The sequence below is a fragment of the Lepisma saccharinum genome, chromosome 2 (genome assembly GCF_977018435.1).
Source record: "Lepisma saccharinum chromosome 2, izLepSacc3.1, whole genome shotgun sequence".
In the NCBI taxonomy this organism is placed as follows: domain Eukaryota; kingdom Metazoa; phylum Arthropoda; class Insecta; order Zygentoma; family Lepismatidae; genus Lepisma; species Lepisma saccharinum.
Window position 1 is genome coordinate 84,292,687 of NC_139230.1, and position 21,228 is coordinate 84,313,914.

A 21,228-nucleotide genomic window follows, 5' to 3' on the forward strand; every position below is an offset into this window, starting at 1 on the left:
TCAGCAGCAACGTCGCTGGAATCAAAGTTTAAACCTCACAAGCTGAGAAACGGGAGCAGCGCCAAAAGTGATAACACCGCTGCGGGCGAATCCTCCGGGATAACCAAACAACCAATCACCGCGAGTCCAGCCCGACGTTATAAACATTAGAGAGAGTAAACAGTACAGTTTTAAACACGTGCATTTTTGTATGGGAGCGACCAAAGTCCAGCTCGGCAGCGGAGAAGCAAACCCCTCTCACTCCTCAAACCCCTTGCCATCCCGCAATCCTCCGTTCGGGAACCGTCAGTCATCTTTGGACCGAGTCGGCTTGTCACGACACATTTTTTTTTCCAAACGTTGAATTTAGTCTCCAGTCTTGAAGCCGTCGGAATGAAGAATTTCCAAAGTAAGAAAATCACCCTGCGTTTCCCTCTTGTATCGAGTTACGCAGCAAGCAGCAGCCACTTCGGCCGCGAAAGACATGTATTCCTTTAACAGGACAACCACGGGAAGGAAAACTTCAATGATAGCAAATTCTTTGTTTGATACAATGTTGCCACATCTCAAATATGTTGCCACTCCGGCGTTATAATTCCCAGAAATGCTTTTACGAACAGAATTTGCTTCAAGCGAATCAAACTATTAGAATTAATTTAAGAGATTATATATCTTAACGTTTTATTTCCCAGTAAAAGTATGTATAATTGAAACCTCTCTCACCACAATGAGCCAGTACACGTTCAATTTTTAACAATAGTATAATAATAGGCAAAGTAGAGTTTTCAATGTTTATAGCAAGCAATTTTCCATTCAAAAAAGTAGTAGTAATTTAAGTTGAATCAAACGGAAACAGGACATTTCTCATAGCACAAGGGAAATTAAGGAAATAATTTCGATAATTTTAACAAATATTTCATTGGTTTCGTTATGAATTCTCACATAAATATAACTAACCTTATTCAGTATCAATCTAATTACATACCTTATTATTTTATGGTTATTAGCTTTCTTTATATTGTATTATCGTGGTAACTTATAAATGTTCATACGAGGAATGGCAAAGCAGTTGAATTTCTGTATTTGTGTTAATAAGTCTAGATCAACACCCCTTTCCTCATTTCCCGTTTACGAAATTATACTTTATCCTTTACCTAAGTCTGTTTATTCATCACACCAGTCAAAAGCTATCAACAGGAGAAGGACTTTCCCAGCGTATCTATTTGGGAATCAACATGCAGCAGTTTGGCCAGTCACCAGCAAGGAGAACGGGATTCGAACCCGAATCTGCACGCATCCCGACGGTTTAGCGTCCCAGGACAACAGCATGCAACAGCCATGTGAGACTGCCAGCCAGTCAGTATTTCAGTACATGGAACAAACACTTTCCACCCTTTCTATAAGAAGAAACTCCCACACCGGACAAAATTCTTCAGTCCCTTTCCCCATCCATGCTCCCACAAAAGAAGAACAAAAGAGATGCAGAAAAGAAGAACAGAAGACATAAAGAGGGAGCAGGGAAGAGAGCAGAATATCAGGGAGAAGAATGCACACCGTAGTTTTGTCCCCACAAACTACACACAATATGCTTCTGTTCTGGAAGTGCATTGCTTTCCACAAACATCATTCTACATCCATCAAAAGTGCAGCTTACATACTCCAAGTCATCACTGTGTGTAAACGTTCCCCAAAAATCTGCCAGTTTTTGTAGATTTTATACCCAATGAAGAAGCAGAAATTCAACAAGGAAGTATCCTAGTGTTTACACTTCTCACCTCTGTACACTTGCATTACAGAATGTACATGACCCCTCCTAAAAGGTCATTCCGCAGTGTTTACGAAAGTGCATTTTTATGTGACATGTAATGTGTCACATTCAACTCTACAACTTTCATGTAAAGCAGTTTTACACCCACAAAGAAGAACCTTCCAGAGTGTGCAACCTGTCTTTTAACGTCATGCACAGGAGTGTACTCAGTGAGTTTCAACGTCCCATGTCTCATTCACTTTTCCATAAATGCACAAACTATGCTTATCAACGGTGCAATTTTACATGGTTTAAGTGAATATGCTGCATGACAAAATCGTGTTTCGCCAGTGTCTACAATTTTGTCGACCGTTTCTTACTTAGTTCCTTGAAAGAAACATTGAAATGAAAATCTGTGTGCAACCAGTTGTGCAACAATTGCACGGGAGTGTACCATGTGCAAATATTTAAAAGTCGTTTATTCATCATTAAGTACACCGAACAATACTAATCAACAGTGCTTTTAACACATGCCCTTGTCGTTCGTTTTCTTACCAGCTTTAAAGAAAACATTGAAGCAAAATTGCTAAGTGCATCAACCTCCAAAGGGAAATCTTACAGTAACTCGACGGCATGTTTTCCCCAAGTGTACATGTGTGCTTCGTGGATTCCAAATATTAATTCATACTTACATCCGTAATTCCAATAGTGCCGAGAGTCATAACAATCCACTGAACTATCATGACACAACTCCAAACACTTCCAGTGAATGTGTGTCCATCACAATATAAAACAAGAAGAACCAAAGTGGAAATATATTTATTATACACACACACAAACACTACGTTGTGTATCCACGAATTTACGGTACTTTTTAACTCAAGTGAAAATATGTGTCGTATGAGTCCACTTGTGTTGACTACTAACGCAGACGTGTGTTCACGCCCACTTTTGGCGACCTCAGGTCATAAGCAGCCATCATTGTTGGTTGGCCACACCTTTAATATGTTATGTCAGTGATCATCACATGTCAATCTTCCGCAGCCATTACAAAATTGACGGTACGCTCATTCCATGCATGATTATGTGAGCGAGTATCAAAGTGCAAGTTAAGCACTGTGCTATTATTTTTTTTTTTACTAAGCAAAGATGCAAGCTTGTTATTTGTTTTTCTTACGGCCAGTTACACCAGACAGTACATTTATGCCTATGGCCAGTTCTCGCGTCTGAAGTATCGCCAAGAATTTACACAATTACTATTCCGTTATCATTATTTTTTTCTTTTCAGTTTTGGCGGGAAAATATGGTTTTATTACATTTTTATTTTTTCTATGTTTTTAATAAAAACTTCGATTTATAAGGATAGATCAACATGGATACCTTAAATATAAATTTCAATTCTGGAAATTTTTTCCAGAGGGGGTATCCCCCTGTCACCAGCCGTTGCTCTCTCAGGCATTCAAAGAATGTCACATCAGTAATTTACAAATCCTTCCTGGTCTATTGGAGTTAAGGTGCTGATCAGCTGGTATTTCAGGGCAACGACCAGGGAAGGAGGAAAGAGAACAAAACAGAGAGCAACGTGTGGTGTGGGGTCTTTTGCCTGGAATCGCCGAACAAGAAGGAACTGAGGATATTGAGCGATCGAACACGTTTCGATATGAACAGCTATCAGCGGGGAATTGTATCATCAGACAGACAGGTATTGTTACTTCCAACCATGTTGATCTAGACTTGAAGGTATAAATCCAAAAGTTTGTGTTTTGCCATTTCCAAGTGTGTAGTTAGTACCTCTCGTCCATTACCATTAGGCTTACCTTGAAGGGCGAGTGCTCAAATGAGGATGAATGATTAAGCGAGCTACATCACCCCCCTCAATGGTTAAGGTTCTTGGTTCGATCCCACGCACTCAGAGTACGTGACGGTATCATGGTACTGATTACGAAATGAATGTGCTTTTTGGACCTTCATGTTTGGGTGGAAACTCTGACACAGGTCTGGAGCAAGTCTGGGAAATTCATATTGATGACCAACCTCCCCCTTCTCAGCAATATATCCATGCCACATTTCCTAACCGAGTTTCACATTTTGGCTCATTATTCAACTTTTGTGGCACCCAGGAACATGAAACATGTTTCAATCTCTTTGGAAACATCCATTCTTTGAAGAGAATACTAAGGTTTGCGCCTTCTCCCTAAAATAGCAGGAGAAGAGGAGGCAAACTCCAGATTTTTTAAATTTTTTTCATTGAAATTCAATGCTTCCTCGGTTGGGTGTTCTGAATTACACACGGTTGCATGCTATGATGTTTTATCTGAAAAACAAAACTTATCCGAAGTAGATTGCTCCCATAGTGCCGGAGTTATAAAAATTTACCTCCAAAAATGCAAATTACCTATTTTTCGTTAAACAAATCACATTTTGGCTTATTATTCAACTTGTATGGCACCCAAGAACATGAAACATGTTTCATTCACTTGAGAAATGTCCATTATTTGAAAAGAATACTAAAGTTCGCACCCTCTCCCCAAAATAGCGGGGGAAGAAGGGGCAAACTCCAAATTTTTATGTTTTTCCCATTGAAATTCGGGGGACATGCCCCCCCCCCCAGCCCCCCTTCGTCGGTCCCGTGTTCTGAATTGTACACGGTTGCATGCGCTGATGTTTTAGCTGCAAAACAAAAGTTATCCGAAGTAGATTTCTCTCATAGTGCCCGAGTTATAACAATTTTACTCCAAGGAGTGTTCGAATTTAAAATTCCGCCGAGAAGCCCGGGCAAGAGAAATTTCTCTCTCTCTCTCCCTCTCCTCCTGCCATCACTGGTTTCTGGGGCCATGGTTGTGTTGTGCATAAAAGGGGCCTAAAAGTTGAGGCCGAAACTTACGAACGAGATTTCCTGTTCCCGTGCAGAGTTCCATAACGATATCTCTAATAAAAAAAAAATATAAAAAAAAGTCAATGAAGATGAAATTCCCTGACTTTTCCAGGTCTGTCGCCACCCTGCCAGCTGGTTGAAATGCATAAAAAATTATAAGTTAAGCAGCCTAGCTTGGTCAACAGAAATGAAGGTTTTGTGCTTCATGACAAAGCGAGGCCCCATGTGGCAAGAACAACAGTGCAAACACTGCACAGTTTGAACTGTGATACTCTTCCACATCCACCATACTCACAGATCTCTTGCCAACTGACTAGCACTCTTTTAAGCATTTGGACAATTATTTGGTGGGGAAAAAAAATTCACCAATGAAGCAGCTGTCAAAAACGCCTTTAAGGAATTTCTTCAGTCCAGAATGTTGAACTTCTATGAAAGGGCATTAATGCACTAGTATCTTGTTGGGAGAAGTGTACAGCATCAAATGGTGCCTATTTTGATTAATAAAATTTCCTTTCCACAGAGTTATTGTTTCTTGAAGTTTCACTACCAAATACGACATTTCATGCACAATGACCTGATAAATCAGGAAACGCAAGGATTTCTATGGGATCTCAAATATACATTCTTCAGGAGAATGTCAGAAAGGAAAAGAACAAGTAGAAAATATAAAATGCAGGACAATATAACACACTGTTTTATTTAGACTGGGAAAGTTCAGTGTTTGATGAGGGAAAAGAAGCGATTTTGGAATGTAAATCTAGAAACGTCTGCCCTACAGTTTGAAGACCAATACTTTTATCAAGAAGAAGGCCTTGCCATGGGAAACCCCGTGTCCGCTGTCCTCTCAAACATAGTCATGAATTCAATAGAAACCAACGTCCTGTCCTCAGCCCTCTTCTCCGGAATTGGCTACAAACGGTATGCTCATGACTCCATCCTTCTCTACAAAAACCACAAACAATTACAGGAAGCTATACGACTGTTTAACTAGGCCCACCCAAACATCCACTTCATACCAGAGGAGGAAAAAGACAACATACTTAACTACCTGGATCTCACCCTAAGCAGGAAGAATAAAAATTTCAAGACCAACGTATACAGGAATCCCAACTCTGGATAACAATAAAATCACAAACTTTCTGGCCACTCCTCATGGCAAAAAAATAAATAAATAAAAATAAACAAAAATCTGGGTCAACTATTTTCAGATCCATCAACCCTACCTTGGAACCTGAAGACCTGCAGATTGAATTCAACTGCATCATCTCCCTAGGCATCAAGAATGGGTACAACCGGCAGGAACTCCTCCACCTCCTAGATGCAACTAAAAGAAAAATAATCCAGCCACGCAACCAGAATAGAAAGAAGAAAGAAAAATGGATCAGCCTCGCCTGACACCCGGACCTAACCAAAACAAAAATGCAAAAAGTTATGACTAGGCACAGTTTCCAGATAGCAGACCCCCCCAACACTGAGCACTACCACCAACCTCAACACCAACCGTTGGGTCCTCAATAAAACCTGGCTTTCTGCCATAAGAAATATATGTACCCACCCAACCAATATTTCTGCACACCAACCTAAAAAAACCAAGCACGAACCACAAACCGCTGTGAAAATGTCTGCCTGTGCATGCAAGTGAAAGCGAACACCTTCCCATGGATGAAGAGTACAAGACCGGGAACCTACAGTGCCAATATCCCGATGTGTGGCAGAAGGAGGAAGTACCAAACTCATGATGAAGGATCAGAAAGTAAAAGGTCCGCATCAACTAGTTCCACCGTGAATGCTGTTACGTACCCAGAAAGCCATATGGATATAAAGTTTGTAGAAGTCAAATATAGATGGCAGCACTAGGCTGAAAAGTTAAAATTACTATTCATGCTTATAAAACCAAAGGAAAGTAATAAGTAGTAATGATTACTAAATAAAAAAGAAATAATGAATATAATAATAGATGCATATGTGAATGTTATAATTTAAATATACTATATTAAACTATGTGAAGCTGAAAGGTTGATATAAATTTGAGTCTAGTAATAGATTTCGATCTGTTAACCTTTTGGAGCCCAAGGCCATTTTCACATGTAACCCCCTTGATGCCCAAGCCGATTTTGAGCAAAATGCAGAGTTTCAATTAAATGAGTGTAGATCGGAGACTAATTGCCCTAGAGAGATGAGTGATATACCGTTGTATGCGGAATGAACCAGAGATTCAGACTATATGAAATTTATGCAAATTCGGCATATATGTGGTGGTGGGGAGGGGGCTAACTCTCAAAATTCCAAAATTTCGGGAAAAAAATTTGGTTCCCCCACCCTCCCCTCAAGAAAAAATTACATGATATTGTCGACATGCTCATGGAAATGATCGCTAACATGTAAGGAACACAAAAATATTTGCATTATTATCATATGACCAATGTAACTTGAGTTGTACCCCCAAAAGGATTCAAGCTTCAAAATGCAGCGGTACTTCGAAATTATTTTAGCTCGCACTTGGGCACAAAATGCACAACATTCACGGACGAAAAGCTAGAACGCAGTGAAAAATGAGTGCCAATTCTTGCAGCTGCTTGAAATTCTATTTTTAGACAATGCAGGGTAACCTCTGTTGCAACTTGTGGACACTTGTGCTAAAAAAAACAAAGGTTTCCTTCAGCGCGCTTCGAAATTCCATTCTCACAACGCAGATTCAACAACCAGTCTTCCCCCTCCACCTCCCCCCACCCCCTGCTTGCGCCCTCACGGAAAACTTTCATTTTGACATCGGATACTGATAAACAAGCTTCCTTCGAATGCAGTTAACAGGAGGGAGTGAAAAGCATTGCTTTAGAACAACAAAGCCGGTCTTCCTTTGTCGGCAAAAATTTGACCTTGAAAAGAGACGCAAAAGAGAAGTACCTTTTCCCACCTTTCCCCCTCCATTTTCGTGAAGACAAAAAAAAATGCAAAAAAACATTTCTGTTAAATACATGTGTTAGGAACAATATATAAAAAAAAAATCAAAATTCTAGCCAAAAATAGAAAAGTTATAACGTAAAAACTACGACTACGTCTCGATCAAGATGCTTGGGACCGTGATGGTTACATTTGGGTATCTCGATCGAGATGCTTGGGACACAAAAGGTTAAGGTATTTACAAACCCCTTGTGGAAATTTTTGGCTTACATCAGTGGACGCGCATTCCAGTCACAGCACCACAGCACTTTGGTTGAGCATCACAATCACTGCACCGACTCGGCTGCGCATTCCAGCCATTGCACCGACTTTACACTTGTGGTCGATAGGAAGTATAGTTGGTGGCACGTTCCAGCCAAGGCCCCAAGGGTTGGGAAAGTTAGTTACTGGAACCCAGATGCCAAAGATTAGGTGAATCCATAACCTTGATGAGAATTGAAAGTAACACTGCCAGTTTTGCTCGTAGACATATTAGGACTTTATTGTGATGCAGAATATGAAAGAGGTCAAAATAGACCTAAATACAGATTACAGCCTTCGGAATTAAGTGGAGTCAGGAACATTATATTCAAGGACTTGTCAATAAGTAATCCAAAGGATCTGTGTTCATACCAGTCCATTCCATTGAAGAAAGGAAGTCCAGTCCATTCCATTGAAGGAAGGAAGTACAGTCCATCAGTACATAGAGAAAGGTCCATCCGGAGAAGAAAGGATCAATGGATATGAATAATTCGCGAAGTGAAATAAAATTGATAACGTGGTTAGACGAATATTGGACATTATTGAATATGCTGAAGATTGTGGACATATAACTGCATAAAAAGAAAGTGATATAGATACATACATAGTATAAAAATTGATATACATAAATAGAAAAGGACAAAGTTAATATGACTCTCTATTGTGAAGGAAATTATAGTATACAATATGCTTGCTGTCTCCATTGGAAGATCCTTACGGTTTTGATTCACAATTTCAGAAAAGAACACACAACCCTTGAGATATAGTTGTAAAGGATTTACACCCCAAATGGGAGGTAGCAATGCAAGCAGGAGAAAAAGGAACCACACCACCCACGGTCAGACAGTACATGCCTGACAAAGTTACTAGACAGGTGGCGAAATCGATCGTGAACAAAAACTGCATGGAAAAATGAACCGTGAACTTATTTGAGCAAATTACCTATCTGCGCATAACTGCAAAATGGATTTCTTCAGATGTAAATCTGGGGCTTAACTGTATTATACTGATCATGGGCCCAACTGGTGCCTGACCTACTTTTTGCTTCATAGCTCTATCTGTCCACCAATAGTCGATGAGTGTGAACAACCTCAGTTGCAAAGTAAAAGCTGTAGGAGTAACACCCTCTCCCATTACAACATTGCCAAGCCTACGTGTTTTTGTCAGTTGTTTTTGTTAGCTTGCTTGTACAGTGTTTGGGTCTTTTGTGCACTTATTTTCAGTGCTTTGTGTACTATTGCACAATCAATTAAAAATGGGATTCCACTCAGATCCAGAGTTATGTTAGATTTAGGTTAGGTTTCGTGAGGTTAGGTAGTGCATGATGGAAAAATCACCGAGGAATTTGAAATTTGTAAAAAATTCATATTTTAAAACTTTTCATTAAATACAACTCTGCCATAGGCTCATTACCAGTGAAAGGTGGTCGTAACTTGGGTTGTAAATATATTGAGCATTTATATATATATATATATATTGACTATGTATGCAAAAAAGGGTGAGTGTATTTGAGAGAGGTAATAACACTTCTTGTGGGTGCGAGGCTGAAGTACACACCCATAGAGCCAGACTACCAGCTGCCACTGCCTCAAATATGCATTTATATACAGAACAAGACTTTGAAAGAAGATTCCCAATCAAGTGAAAAAATTATGAATTTTCCCAGGGGGGGGGGGCATGCAAATATGCACCCCTAATCATAGTACATGTAAATCCTTTCTGTTAGGAGACCATGTATGTCCAGGTGTCACATGATTAATGTTCATGACATTTCTCAAAGCCTACTGTTTACACAGTATTTCAATTTTGTTATCATTTATGAAGATATGATATATTTAAATTATAATGTAATATGAGAACTGCTTGTGTGCACAAAAAAGGTGAGCAAAGATGTTTTTGAATTTTAAAGCGTGGGCTTTCCAATGTGCAGATATGCACAAAAATTGTACAAGGTAAGGGGATGGTGGGCTTGGACTTTCGCAGATATTGAAATTTTCATTTCCCATCCTCCAACAAGCACATTTAGAAAAGAAGCGAATTTTACACAAAAATTCCTCTTCTGTGAGCCTTTGTGTGCCCACCCCCAGTGAGTAGTAAAATTCTAGGAAGTAGCAATACTATAAATCTACAATCAAGAAAAGTCTGCTTGAAAACTGTTGCACAGTTTATGGTTAAATAATATTATTAATATGTATTATGCAATACACACCAAAAAATTGATGTTCCCAGAACATCATGAAACACCACTCTTTAGGGACATTCCATGTGATATCAACTAGATCTTCAACCTTACATTTTTTGATTCATTTTAAATTTGGCATACTGAAAGGGCAACTTGAGGTAGGAAAATATTCAAAGTTGTAGATCCATATATTTTGTATTTCCAAAATTACAGTGTTGCAAACTATGCAATTTTGACCATTTTTTTCAAACATCTTTTAACTTTGAATTGTAATCATGGCACCTATAGAAGTGATTCAGACATTGTTGGAAAGGTCTTGAAGGGCTCTTTCACACAAGTTATAGCATGCCTATGTCGGGGTAAGAAAACAATTAAAGGTGGTGTAAAGAAAATGTTGATAGCCATTTTCACAAGTCTTTTATTTTCCAAAAAAATATATGTGATACATACACTATTACTCAATAACTGTTCAAAATTTAAAAATAGGATGCCAATGGGATCTCGAGTTATATAAGATTTAGGTTAGGTTAGGAAGGGTAGAGTAGGTTAGGTAATGCATGATAACGTATTTTGATAGACAAATTCCTAATATTCAAAAGAATATTAGGAATTACCGGAAATGAAATACAATATTGTTTGAATTAACATATATGAATCTGATGTTTAAATTCTCAGTTATTAGAAATACAGGGTGATTCAAAAGTCCAGTCCCATAGAAAACTCCATTTCTATTGCACATAGCGAAAAATGGAAAGAGGAGAAAGTTGATGGAAATAAGTGAGTTTCAATCTAAAGTGCTTGAATTTTCAACATGGTACAAGCCCCATTGGTAGCCAAAAATGCCACATGCTTGGCCCGGAATACTTCATGCCATAACAATACCATACAGTACAAAGTAAAATAAGAATTGATGACAATAATTACAAGCAAAATAAAGAAGTACTAAAAATACGAACATGTGATGTGCATACCCCTCCTTTCCCCACAGACTGCTAGAAAAGGCTAAGAATGCATAAATAAGAATCAGGATGCAAAATATAAGCACTTCACACTGTGCCACTGCACACAACACACATTCGCTTTTTTATACTTGTTTACTTTGCCTGTAATTATTGTCATCAATTCTTAATTTACCCTGTACTGTATGGTATTGCAATGCCATGCCATATTCAGGGCCAAGCATGTGGCATTTTCGGCACCACTGAGGCATGTACCAGTGTACAGTCTGAACGGTGCATGATAGATTGAAAATTCAAGCACTTTAGATTGGAACTCATCTATTTCCAACAAATTTCTCCTCTTCACATTTTTCGCTATGTGCACTAATAATGGAGTTACCTAGAGGACTGGACTTTTTAATCACCCTGTATTTCTAATAAGTGGGAATTTTGTAATGCTTTACTTGCCTTCTAAAGAGAGTAACCTACCTTGGCTCGACTCGTGTTTTCACGTTACTTTTCCAGGTCAATTGTTTGCATTACACTTTAAAAACTAACAAACCAATGGTTCGATGAAATTAAAATACACTGAATAACTACCAGGCAAATCATGTTATATTCTTTACCATTGACATTGGAAAAACTCAAGTTATTTTTCTGAATGATAGCCCAGACATTCAGTTTAAGAATGTATCAAAAGACTATTTATTTAGTGACTAAATATAAACAAAAAATTTAAAAAATAATAATAACCCCCCCACATAAAAAAATGGCATGATCCAATTAATGAAATACTCTATCTGAAATACATAAAGGAGTGGTTTGTATGCTAACTAGACAAGCAGTACTAGTTCAAAATGTATTCAAGCTTGACACTTGCATGCATGACATGTTTCTCTAATTCCCTCCTTCTCTTGTTTGGAAAAAAAATTGCCAAGGAAAAAGATACTAAACTTGTATGAAATGACAACTAATTATGTGTTATTCATGAAATTCTGAAAACGGTTTTGATTCTTTTGCCCCCAGCCAATGTCTCTTTATTCCCAAATTAAAGGAAAAACAGACCCCTTGACAGTGTTGAATTTACAATTTTTAACTAATAGCTTTGCGCAACAAAGGACTTGGCTCTTCACCAACAGGTAGAGTTATACTTGAAAATAAACATGTCCCTTCATTCACTCAGATACCGATTATGAAATCGCTCCATTTCAATGGCTCGAACGATGTTTCTCATAGAAAAAAAAAATAATAATATCCTCTGAAAATTAAACATTGACTTGTCGCCAAATGAATCAAAAATTGTGTGGACTTATCTATGTGTTTCCATGAAAAAAATTGTTGATCCGTGAGCGCTAGCCCTAGGACCAGCCACAGCCACTCCAGCACCAAGAGAGACTTCCAAGGTCTTCCCTCTCACCCAAAAAACATAAGAATGCCAACCTCCATTACTCAACCAGTTCCCTTATATATAGGCGATTGGAAAAAAAGGAAGTAAACTGGAATTTTCCATCCCCCTTGAAGGCACAAGATTTTAAAATTAACTGCCTTCTGCAAGCTGACTTCCACAGTCACGTGGGTCAGCCATACAACATGTTATATTGGAAACTGCATTGAAAGAGTATTACTGTCCCTAAGCAAAAAATGATCTTGAACATTCATAAAAACTAATAAGAAAAAAGGATCATGTGGTGATTCTATCATTACAATTTAAACATCAGATTCATGAAATTTAATGGGCCTCTCTGATGGCATACTGGTTGCGTCGTCACTTTGTAATTAAGGGGTCCCAGGTTTGATACCTGGTGGAGGCATCTAGTAGTTTGGATCCCACTTTAAACTAAACTAAATCAATCAATCACGTATGTCACACAATATTGTATTTCATTTCTGTTAAGACTTTTACCTTTGATTATTAGCAATTTGTCTACCAAAATATGTTATCATGCATTACCTAGCCTACTTTACCCTCCCTACTAATCTAACCTAATTCTAACATAACTCTAGATCCCATTGGGTTCCCATTTTTAAATTTTATACAGTTATTCAGTAATAGTGTATGTATGACATAATTTTTTGAAAATAATTAAAAGATCAGTTTCTTGAGAAAATGGCTAACAAAATTGCCTTTACTCCACCTTTAATTGTTTTCTTACCCTAACATAGGCATGCTATATCTTGTGTGAAAGAGCCCTTAAAGACCTTTCCAACGATGTCTGAATCACTTCTACAGGTGCCATGATTGCCGAAATATTACAATTAAAGTTAAAAAGATGTTTGAAAAAATGGTCAAAATTGCATAGTTTGCAACAATGTAATTTCAGAAATACAAAATATATATGGATCTACAATTTTGCATATTTTCCTACCTCAAGTGGCCTTTCAGTATGCCAAATTTAAAATGAATCAAAATATGTAAGGTTGAAAAGTCCCTCTTCATTGGTTGATGGCCCTTTGGGAAAAATTAAATATCAAAGAATTATCCACATAAATGCATGATTGTAGACAACATGTAACATTACTGTATTTTACAATTTTTATATTCTATTTGGTTTATCATGAGGACCACAGTGGCTCAGAAAAACAGGAATTTTTATGCAAAATTTAATTTTTTTTCCATCTTCTTATGTGAAGGGAAAGGATTCCAAAATTTCACTTCCCACAAGAGCATGATGCTTTTCAGATGGGAAAAACACCCCCACTCACTATAATAAATAATTGTATTTTTCTTTTTGGCTCGCACCAGAGGTTTATGTGTAAAGTGGTTCAGGTGGTGAAAGGTTAAAAAATATACAGTGGAACTCCATTTTACGTTTTCAGATTTTACATTTTCCTGCAATATAAACTCAAATCTTCATGGTCTCAATTGAGCAAAATTCTAAAAAAAAAATTTCACCACCTTTGTCCCCTGAAAAACATAAAATAGAGGTTTCACTGCAGAACTTTTTTTTTTCAAAAATATAACTTGTATAACAAATAACTGAAAACTTTTGAACAGAAAGCTTCTGTGTAACAGAGACAGTGAGGAAGAAGAAATGGTGAAAAGTATGATAGTGATCCCTTGGTGCATTTCTTTTTTTGTAATTTACCTCTCTTATTTTGTTATATGAAGCTAGTCCATAACCAGAAATTTTTGGAACTGTTCCATCTGCCATTAAAATATTTCTTGCTGCCAGCTGCTTGTGAACAATCTGTAATAATAAAAGAAAAAAATCCTTTTAGAATATGAAGGAATACACTAAAATTATGATTTTTATTTATGAAGAACTATAAGATTTTAAAACCACATGATAAACATGTGAACACAAGTGTTTTGAGATTGTTGTTTGATGCCATGTGGTCAGGATAATTGAGTCCCACTGTTATATAGTTCTTCAGACAAAACTCCAAGCTATTTATTTTCAAGTGGCTCCATTTGTATCCATGATTCTGGACCAATAACATAATTTTAGGGTTCCAATATACCTGGGAACACTCCTGCCAAAATCACCAGTAGGCTACATGGAATGCAGTGTTTTTCAAAAGTTATGCAACAGTAACTTTGCTCATGATACAAAAATTGTATTTACACCAGATTTTGTGTATTGTGAAATGAAGGGCTCGGGTGTAAAACATTATAAGTGACATTTCGGTCATTTCTGAGTTCATTAAGACAAAAGGTTATTAGAATCTATACTGTACATAAATTGTTTTCATGTTGTGTTTACAAATTTCAGAAGGCTTCACTGAGTGAGTCAATGAAAATGACATGGCAATTTCACTCGAAAATGGAAGGATGGCACATTTTACTTTGTAACTCAAGAGTGACCAAAAATTCACTTACCATGTTTTACACCAGAGCCCTTCAAATACATGTTTAGTGCAAAATATTTTTACCTGTACCAAGGAAGAAAGATATAAAGGCTTGATGTTTCACTTTTCTCAAAGCAGTATCTTCAGAAGAGTAACCAAGAGTTACAATCAAAGTGGGATGACAAAACATGAAGTTGCTCTTTGCATAATTCATCTTCATATTACACTCTGTCACTTTTTACATGACGTAACTACAAACTCCATGTCAATGAGTAATTAACCAAATTTGAAACACTGGGGATTGTATCATTTAACATTAAATACTTCTTGAATTTTTTCATAGAAGTTCAACTGTAATTTTGCAATGAAAAATATTGGTAAGAGATGAACTGGTATCTCACATGTAAAGCCACATCAAGACTTTGGGCTCAAAAGTGGTACAAAGAAATTGAATTTCAGAGTTATAATGGTAAATAAAACATTAAATTTGATTTAAAAACTTCACTTATTACACAAAATTAACATTTCACTTCTAATAGGTCATTTATATAGTTATCAGAGTATTAAGTTTATTCCTGTGTAAAGGAATCCATTTTTGCATCTCAAATATTTACAGCAGAATTAATCAATTTCCTGTGATTGGTGTAACTCACAGGATAATTCAGACCTCAGAAGATGTCGTTTCGGTAAATAAACCCTAAATTTTGGGTTTAACAGTTCATTTTGCATTTTGCGGTTCATTTCACGACAAAACGTGGTAACAAAATGCACCTCACACCTTTGAAAAACATGAAAAATTAAGATTACAATGTGTTACTTCACATTTCATGTTTTCGTCAAAAACTAAATTTGCATGTACCTACTCATATGGCATGTTGTTATGTTTTTTAGTATATTTTGTTACTTTCAACTAACACTACGTTTTGTTTGTTAGCAGAAACAGCAATCAATCAATCAAATACATCTTCATGACATCTTTCCTCATACACAAGTGATAAGAAGACTTGTGTAACTGAAAATGCGAGGAAATTTATTTCTGAAATTGTCACCTCCACAAATTTGGACATTTCTTTTTTTATTTTTATTTAAAATGCAAACTGAGTCCTCTCTGGCAGTGATCACCCTGTACGCTCCCTAGGTAGATTTTTCTTTCACGGCCTACAACTTAGATTTGAGCATGCCATATTTAATTCATAAGAACTCTGGAACTGAATCGTGATCATAATGGGACCCCTGTTAGATCCCTGCCTGTGCACATGTGGTAATACGAACTTTGAATGAAGGCATTATTTGCCAGCACCATACTGGGAAGGTTGAAGGTTAGTTGATGTCTAACCGCCCCAATATATAAGTCAGACGAAACAGATACCCCTTTGGTTCCGCCGATTTCCTGCTAGAGTGATAACTCGCCGGCGTAGGCACATAGGGCACAACAGGAACCTTGTTATCAAGCATAGGATATGGCATCACCAACGCACATATGGCATAAATCCCCCTTTGTTCCTTTTTGTGGTTCTGCCCTCCATTCCGCCACTATCCTCCCTCCTTTTGACCCGTGGGCGAGCACTGCACAGAATAAGGAACCTCCCACTTGCTGATAATCTGACTTTAAAACGTCATGTTCAAAGCATTTCAGTTCAGTCTGTTACCCTCATCGACACCCTCACCAGAGACGATTGCTGAGATTCTTCAGTGGTAATAGACCCTTACCCTTCTTACGAAGGTAAGAATGATCTTTTGTAACTATTTAATGAATACTTAGTATGGTAACTAACTTACTCCTCCAGGGGATAAACTCCCCTATATTCCAAGTATGGCACACTCTCTGCCCATACATTACACCACTTACATACACCATCAATTACACTAACACATACACCCAGAATTTGCTAGGATTATAATTAGTAAATTCGTTGGTATAATGACACACGTCCGTTATTAGGAGAGCTATGTTTGGATCAAGTGAACTAATGTCAGAAGGGCCATATTTGTACACCTGCCCTGTTGTTGTTGTTTACACTATAGAAACTGAAGGATTCATATCTGTTAGCATGGTGTCTTAAAATGTAATGAACACAAAAACCCCCAGGGGTCAATGTAATAATATTGTAATCATCATTACGCCTTAAAAGCTTGTAGGTCATGATCCTTGTATCACATCTTATTTTTATTCTTTATTTGTTTCATTGCTTATTAAACTATAAAATCCAACGATTTGCTTTATCTGTTATCTCCCATGATTTTCAGTATCATCTGAGTCCACAGTGACTGTTGTTAAGGTACTAGACTAAAGGTTTACCCTCTAAGATTAAGGACTAAGAATATCGGGAGCAGTCGTGCGTATGAAGGCACTCCTGCCACCACAGTAGAAAGCGACGTCTGGGATAATAATATTTAATGTAAGTATTCCCCACACACAGACACAGACACTCCCATCTCTTTTGTCCTTCCATTAAGGAATACCTCTCGCACTTACGCTTTTCCCGTCTTTTTTGTTGTTATAATGAAGTCACTAGCTTTATAACTTTTTGCACTAAAATAGGCAAGGCTAGTCTGTAGGCATATCAGAGAAAGGTATGTCTGCTACTCTTCCCGTGAACTCCGTATATGGATAAGCTAGGTAGAGTGACCGGCCGATGATCCCCACCACACAGGTACTCGCCCCTGTGTGCCTCTGTCTCACCCCACGACGTGACAAAATTATGGATTAACAAGAGTTTCAGCATGAGACTCTGGCATTCTAGATCAGATTGAGCACTCAAAATGGACTGGAACGATGTTCCGGTGGCCGCGGTGGCTCAGTCGGTAACGCGTCTGACTACCATGCTAAAGGTCCCGGGTTCGATCCCCGGCCGGTTCAAATCCGGGAACTTTTCTAACGATGGAAGCGGCCCCGGCGCCCACCCAGCGTCGAATAACATGGGTACCTGGGGGAAACCCTGGGGGGTAAAGGCGGTCAGGGGCGTGATGCTGATCACATCACCCCCACTCACGACCGGGATCAAGAAAGTGTGGGGCGTTACCCCCACACCCCCTATACGCCTTCATGGCGTGGTGCTATGCACAGGGGAGCACTTTACCTTTTTTACGATGTTCCGGTTCATGAATATCTGGTACCTTCCCATTCAGTCTCATTCCTGGATTTGATACCCGGTGGAGTCACACAGTGTTCTTGGTCACAGAGTGAGGAGTATACATTATGATCAAATGGAAATATGTTTAGTGGAGGGAGGGAGGGGGAGGGAGGGAGGGAGGGGAGGGAGAGAAGGAGACCAGATAAAGGAAAATTTAATCACCTTAATGTGTACAATGCACAGAAACGTGAACTGTGCAAATTATTTATTAATCAATACCTGAAAAAATATAAAAATGTATTTGAAGGTAGACAGTCACCCCCTGCACTCCCTGAAGGGAGAGCTGTCACTCCTACAATCACACAACCCACCCTTGCAACTAGCCAGTACAATTTCTCTCCAATCATATAGGAATTATGTCAAGAATGGGCATAAGATTTGAGGAATTCACTCTACCAAAACAGAACTATATTTCTCCGATCCTCAGTAATCCCTATCCATCCTCTAAAGCCTTTCAAGCACCCAAGGCACTTGCTCACTGCAACCTCCTCCTCTCCCTGGGAATGTGATAACACTCCTGCACCTCCACACAAAATTTGGAGGGGAGGGTGCTGGCTGTCATGCCCCTTTAATCCAGCCTTGCACCAAGCTTTTAAGATTAGTAGTTTGCCAATTTTTTTCTCTCATGGCCGCCATCTTTCTATATCCCATGCACATGTCACACCTGCTTCCCCCTGACTACAACCTTTCCACAGTGACTCTCCATGAAAAATAAGTGAGGAGGGCAGAGGTAGCAGGAATATTTTATGGTAAAGATACACATTTAATATGGTGCTAAATAATACACAGCAAAATGCCCATTTGAGCTTAAAGAGCATTTATTTATAAAGTTTCTTTGCTCGCTGGAAAGGAGAAGATAGTGGTTCTGATTGGTTGACCAGACTGATTGTTCACCCCTTCCCACTCAATGTTGCCATCATTCTTTTGCCATGTGTGTTGAAAATGCCTCATATTTTTTTTTATCCCAAGGCTCACCTCTAGATTCCTTAAATCAACCCCTGTAGCACACTGGTAAGATGTATTTCACTTAACACCTACATCCTGCATTGCCTCTCATCATTAATCATATCCCCATCCTTTGTTGTTCCCTATCTTCTTTCACCACCTATTTTTTGTTGCCCCTAATCTTTTATTGCCTTTCACCCAGTGTTGGCATCTTACGGAAAAACATTCTACAAAATCTGTAGTACTGTCGGCCCTATGGCTGTTGGATGGATCAAATTTGCAGGAATGCATGACAAAAGAGGACTGAAAATGTGCAACTAATTTCAGAAAATCATAATTTTTGGGTAATTTTGAAAACTGAACATCATCTGCTTATCACATGTTGTGAAAAAAATCTTTTTTTGTTTTTGTTTTGTTTTCATTATTACATGTAAAAGTGAAACATATCAACAAAAGTGGTGGCTGAAAAGTAAAACCCATTCATAAGTTACGTGTCATAATTTTTGGAGGAGAAAAATGACATTTTCAAAACAAATTTGTTAAAAATAGTAACAATTAATATATTATTTTGTTATTCCACTATGTCAAAAGACAGAACTGAATTATCGTCTGTAGTTTTCAAGAAATGACATGCTAATCGCTGCCATATGATGGTGATTTCGTTTGAAACCCACCATCTGGAAGTGCATAATTTCGTGGTTTCATTTGAAACCTGTTCAAGGTTAAATGTTTACACATGTAAAAAAAATAACACCAAATGTCAAAAATAAAAAATTAAGACTATGCATACCTTTCTTAAACTTAAATATGCCATTCCTCTTGCTATACCTAAAGCAACATCCAAGAGATGCTTTTCCGAGAGTGTACAAAAACGATGTATTTTTTCCCTCTGATTAATATGATGATCCAAGGCACGACTTTCAATCAAAGTATCTTTCAAAGTAACAGGGTGATATTCTAGTACAGCATAGAGTGTATCTGTGGAGAAGAAAAAATATTATATTACTTATAAACAGATATAAAATTACAATGAAAAATAAAAACTTTTTCTCTAGAATACACTACTATTTTACCCTAATCAATCAGACTTAAATTAAGTGAACCTTTTCAAAATAGTGCAAAACTTAAATCAAACACCCTGATAAAGATAACCCAAATATCTCATAAGTTAGGTATTCAAACAAATACAAGTATTACATCCACAATGGGACTTTGCCCTACCCTAAGACAGCAAAATTGTTTTTCGAAAATTCCTCTCTTTATGACAAATCATTATGATTTTCCAAATTTTGAAAAAAAGACATCTGTCTAGAATTCCTTCTAGTGCATTCAAATGAATCTATCTGTGGCTGATAGTATCATGGCACCGCAAGCCTATTTCTTATCACAGATATCTAGACAACAGCGAAAGTAGACCTTGCAAGTCTTCACTTGACTGTCCTAGAAAGAAAACTAAACATATATAATTTTTCAGAATTTTAAACGTTCCTTGAAAATAGAGGAATTTTTTAAAATGACTGTCCCCACAGGCCAAAGACCCAGTGTGGTCTTAACATTTGTTATTCATTTGCCACCACTGCACAGTGATCCGGAATGCAAAAAAATCTGCAAAAATAAGGAGCTTGCTATTTCGTAGCATACCAATTCGATTAAGAAATATTGACCCTGGCAGACCTTGTCAGCTCCTGCTCAGAAATGGGTAGGGTAAGCCTTTCACAGGAAATGGTAAGAACACTGGCCTTTGGCGAGAGGTGACGAGAGGCCAAGCGAGGGCTTAAATAGGTGCGCATGAGAGCGACACGAGATCTTTTGAATCTGGAATCATCGGAGAAGCAGGAGCTACTGGTCTTATTTCTAAACCGAACAGGGTTTAGTCTACACCCTTATCTGCCATTCGCATTGATCACTTCAGTCTAAACCGAATCATGAGTTTATTTTAATGAATAGTTAGATATTTGTACCTGCCCGTTCAGGGCTGTCTCTACCATCAATAGTACTAATCGGAAGGGGCAAGTTACATCCCTATCTAAGATCCCCGCGTTCATGTTGGAACGCTACGTGGTGGATTGATGCGGGCCTTTTCATTTTCTTTTGGAAATGAAAAGCGTCATGGCTTGTTTTCTTAAACAGACATGAAAATTAAAAGGATAGACATCGTAGTGGAGTTTCGGATTTTTTTTTCTCGTTTATATAATTTGAAATAAACGAAAATTGAAAGGATAGGCATCGCTACGTGTTGGAGTTGCGTAATTTTTCATTTATATCATTCGAAATAAATGAAAATTGAAATTTGTTAAATAGTGACATGTCAGAATTGTTTTTCTCCGCGAATTTTTATTTTTGGGGCAAGCTGCGTAGCACGCAGTTTTAATGTTAATGATGGTTAATGTCGATACTCGGCTTTAATTCAGAGTCCTTTCCCACCACACCCACCCAAT

The 21,228-nt window shown here is 37.9% G+C and overlaps 1 protein-coding gene across 1 annotated transcript in view; it reads right to left on the minus strand.

Moving 5' to 3' along the window:
* The window catches only part of LOC145984076 (putative inactive tyrosine-protein kinase Wsck), a 181,029-nt gene that overhangs the window by 21,337 nt on the left and 138,464 nt on the right, over window positions 1-21,228 (minus strand). Inside the window, exons 11-12 of the mRNA XM_083117466.1 lie at window positions 19,581-19,768; window positions 14,009-14,110 (exon numbers count right to left, since the gene is read on the minus strand). Coding sequence (XP_082973592.1) covers window positions 14,009-14,110; window positions 19,581-19,768 — 290 coding nt within the window. The remainder of the gene's footprint in view (window positions 1-14,008; window positions 14,111-19,580; window positions 19,769-21,228) is intronic.